At 36.6% G+C, this 4662-nt stretch overlaps 1 protein-coding gene across 1 annotated transcript in view; it reads left to right on the top strand.

Annotated features, from left to right (window-relative positions):
- Positions 1-218: 218 nt before the first annotated feature.
- Positions 219-4662, top strand: part of LOC104386759 (chromosome unknown open reading frame, human C11orf58) — a 14208-nt gene continuing 9764 nt past the window's right edge. Inside the window, exon 1 of the mRNA XM_009995412.1 lies at positions 219-248. Within this exon, the coding sequence (XP_009993714.1) occupies positions 219-248 (30 nt within the window). The remainder of the gene's footprint in view (positions 249-4662) is intronic.

The following is a 4662-nucleotide window of genomic DNA, read 5'->3' as shown; positions in this document are numbered from 1 at the left end:
GTACCTAGAGAAAGATGTCCTAATGTGCCTTTTATGATGTTAAAAAGTGAGGAATATTTTTTTTTTTAAATCTTTGTATTGAGGACAAAGCCTAATAACTGCAATGGTACTGGAAGCTGGCACAGTGCTAGGTTCAAGGACATTATTTTTCAAGTCTTTGTTTTCTTCATTTGTTAAACTGGGGCAACAACTCTTTTTTTTTTCTGTAGTATTGAATAATGGCCTGTTCTGCTATCCCAGAAATAAAAGTAAGTGAAGATAGTCTTTGTGTTGATGTGCTGCCTCTGTTGTTTATGATAGAAACTATTTTGTTTTTAGAAGGCAAGTGTTCTAAGAAAAGCTTTTATAATAGGTTCAGAAATATGAAAGCCATTTCAGGACGAGGACAACTCTATCCTTTATTTTGTTAGTCGTTGAAAGGGCTTTTTAAATGTTAACAGCTATGACTGCCTTCCCTCAACTCATGCTCTCTTCTCAGCAATCCTTCTGTTGACATGTCTTTGTTTGCTCTTAGCTTGTCTCTTATTCTTCCCAACTCCTTAAAACGAAACTTAGCAAGAGGTAGGAATTGAACTTTTGGAAGACATCAAGTCACTAAAACACACACAATAAGTACAATACATAAGTCAGATTTCAAGAAAAAATTTCTTTCCCCACCTCCAGTGATATACAGAATATTTTCCACTTTACTCTGTGGCAACCTCTATATATTGCAGTGACAACTACTAAGCAAAGCGGGCCAGAAAACAGAAGCCTTTTCAGCTTAAAATACGCTGAAAGAAATGTAACAGTTTTAAAATTCTAGGGTAATGTCCTGTTTCCAATTCAAAAAGAAATAAAGCTTTCTGCCTAAAACATATTTAATTTAAACTGTGCACTTAAAGTAGTTGTATGTGCACATGCATACTTTTCTTATTTCAAGCTAAAAAAAAAAATCAATAGTTGTCTTGTTAAACTTCTCTACAGATAAATACTGGCAACATTCCCTGTCTTGTGGTGACAGATACTTTAGTTCATTAGTAACAATCAAAAATTCTACAGCACTGGAGTTTTATCCTATTTTATATGACAATGTCAATTAACATATTCTAAATTACAGCAGTTCAATTACACTATAGTTAATATTTAGCACTTACACGATGCTTTGAACACACACTGTGCAACCCTTAATTACTTCTTAACACTGACATGTAGGTACATTATCCTAATTTCACAGATAAAGCAGAAAGGTGAGATAACTTGCCAAAGGCCACTTAGTCTTGCGTGGATCCAGAACTATAACAGGGGAATATTCAACTCTGAAGCCATGCCTTCCAAGCCAGGGTTGTCCAATATTTTGGTCAACATGTAATAGTTTTATTACTGTAGCTTAGTCCACTACCATACAGCAAAGACATCTTTATCATATCATACAATGAAAAAATTATTTTGGCTGACAGACCTAGTTCTACTTTAATCAACCCTACCTCTACACAGAGAGCTAAAAAAAAAAATCATAAAAAAAATTGAAGATCTATATCAAATTCTTCAAGCATGAAACTGCTTCTGCAAGATCTAGTTAAGCCTTAGCTTTGCAAACATAGCTTTCCTAACCTGTTGTCTGCCTGGAAGTTTTTATAATACAGATTGCAGAGGTTCAAAACTCGGAATTGGACTGGGATGGAAAATCCCTTTAAGGTAGTTTTTCTGGTGTTTTCTGTAATACAGCTGGTGTTCACCTACTCTCCACCTCATGGGATGGTTCCCATCCACAGACCAGAGCTCACTACAGAAGTAGAAATCTACAGAAGATCTAAGACAGGGTATAATTGTACATGACATTAAATAATTTTGTTACCCCATTTGTCATTTTACCTCATCTCACTCTCACCTCACTCTCTATTCATTTTCAACAAGAAATACTTTCTCAACCTTCCTCCCTATTGTGCTTTAGATATAATGACTGACAGTCATATAATTGAGGTCTGATTTCTGTGCCGTAACTAGTTTCCGCTTCATGAAAAAATCTCAATCCCTGTGAACTGAGTGTTAATTTCAGAATAGTCTCTTCAAAGTGGCTGTGCCAAAGATATGTGGAAAACTCACACAAATATTGCCCAGGATCCTTACCTACTCTTTTGTTTGTGTTCTAAAACAGTGCTACAGGTAAGAGAAGACAGGTTTCTTCTCAGGAACCCAGTCTTGTTTTCCCATAAATATTTGTCAGTTCAAAAGAATATAGCAAATATGACATTGAATCCTAGCACGACAGGATTTTCAGAACTCCTTTCTTATAACTTACTAGTGTTAGTAGAATAATATAAAGCTTGTAAGCTGCACATCCTCAGAACTATCTGCAATATCTCCATAAAGCTAAGTGATACCTTTACATAACCAGTCTGCTACTGAGAGAATCCACATTGTTCTTAGCAGTGAGATCACTCCACTTTTGTTACCCTATAAGTAGTCAGATGCCATTTAATGCTAGGGAAGTATTTGTTTATTAAAGTACCTCTTGCCTGCAAAACCAGAGAATTTTTATCCCAAGTGAGCAATAAACTAAGGGGGGGGGGGGGGGAAGTAAAAGCCTCTCACTAAAATATCAGCACATTGTTATTCAAAATGTAAACAAAAGTAAAATTACTAAAGCATTAGTCAGACATATAAACACTTTCAGGACACTTCAGTTGTCCTGAAAAATATTTTTATTTAACAGTAAGCTACAACTAAGTCCCAGTAATAATAGTTGATTTTAACAGTCTCATTTTCTTGCACATTTTTTTTTTCCAAAGGCAATTTGTCCCATAAGGGAACCAGAGCCACAAAGCTAAAATTTCACAGTTGTTTTTCTAAAGCAACAGGTCTTTAGGCATAGTAGTACAGAAACTGTAACAAAAGCTTCAGCTAAAAAAACATGAAAGGTACCATTTTACTGGTATTAGACTAATACAACTCCTATTAACAGACTAAAAATTCTGCTAGATACTACTCAAAAAAGACTGAGTTTTTTTATTTATAAAGTGACATTCTTTTTAAATATTTTTTGCATTTTTACTCCCTTTCTGTTAGAAATCAGTTTTGAAATACTGACATTTAAATTCATCCACTGTTACAGTAATTATATCATAACCTATACATTTAAATACATTAAAATGAGGTTGCAGCTGTAAATATAACATTGTCGTATTAATGATCCCTTCTGCTCTTTAACACTGTCAATCAATAACTACAGAATTTGTGGAAAGCAGGTGTAACAGCTGTGCCTTTCTATTTGATTTTGCACACTGAAGAAGTACAATATGTGTGAACATGAATTCAAACATTATCCCTGGACTGTTGTGTACAAATAGTAATTAAAAAGAATACTCTACATACATCTTTAGCTTTGAATCTACCTAGCCAGAAGTGGAAGGGCTATATCAGCACATCTATGCATTATTAGATCTCCTAGACTTTTGTGCCTCCACTTCTAGAATATTTTATCAACTCTTTTTTCATTGCATTTCAGTACTACAGAAGAACAATGGGTGACATCTGAGTATCAAGGTTCAGGGAAACTGTTAAAATGTATCAGTGACTGAAGAACTTTATTCCCATACTCACAGAAAACATTGTAATGACATTATTAGCTCTGTAAGGAGGAAATGCATGAAGAATAACTTAACCAGGAACAGTTCATCCCCAAGCACAAAGATTCCCCTCAAAGACAGCTCAGAGCAGAAAACTAACTGTAGGAGCCCTATAGGAGTTTTTCACTCACTACAGGGAGAACATAGGAAAACTACATTCAGAAAACTGAAGTAGCAACTGCAGGGTCTTCCACAAACTGAAAGCTGGACCCTGCTCTGAGTAGTAGTCAGATCACCTCAGCTGGAAGTGAGTTAATGGAACCAGACTCACCACCACCCCCAATCCCAAGCTGCTTCAGCAGAAAGACAAGTCACTTGCAAGGAACTGAAGAACCTTCCCTTACGAGATGTGTTGTCCACCAGCATTTTTACCCTGTGTGTAGACCTATGTGTTATGTGACCTATATGCTACATTTTCGATGTTATGTGTCCCCCTGATCACTCTCTACAGAGTGTGGTCTGCCTTGCAGAAGACTGTACCTGGCATTAGAAGGCATAGGCCACCTTGTCTTTCCTTCCTTCTAACTTTCAACATCCAAAAATTTCCTTGATGGAACACAGAGCTGGACAGGTGGGTGGAGAAACTTACTGGCTCAAATCCAAAATGCTTAACAGCTGCAGTGACAAAACAAATAAAAACGATAATAAAAACTTGTGAAAAGAAGAAACTAAACCAAACCAATGACTAAAGATAAGTAGATGCAAAGAAATACAGCTTAGGTCACTGCAAGTTAAAAGGCAGTTCACACGCAGTCAACAGGTTCACAAAGGGAAAGCCTGATTGAGTTCAATTCATTTGATATCCTTCTATGATAAGGTCACTCATTTAGTGAAGGGAAGGCAGTGGCTGCTGTTTTTCTGGATTTTAGTATGGCTTTTGATACTGTTATTCACAGAATCCTTCTGGACAAGTTGTCCCACTGTGGGATGAGCAGGTTCCCAGTGTGCTGGGTGAAGAGCTGGCTGAAGGGCAGAGCTCAAAGGGTTGCAGGTGATAGATGCCCCAAGCCTGTCACTGTTTAAGAGGCATCTGGATGATGTCCTTAATGACATG

Source organism: Chaetura pelagica, unplaced genomic scaffold (genome assembly GCF_000747805.2).
Source record: "Chaetura pelagica isolate M959 unplaced genomic scaffold, ChaPel_1.0 scaffold94, whole genome shotgun sequence".
NCBI lineage: Eukaryota > Metazoa > Chordata > Aves > Apodiformes > Apodidae > Chaetura > Chaetura pelagica.
The sequence above is the reverse complement of the archived record's forward strand: the minus strand, read 5'-3'. Positions and strand labels throughout refer to the sequence as shown.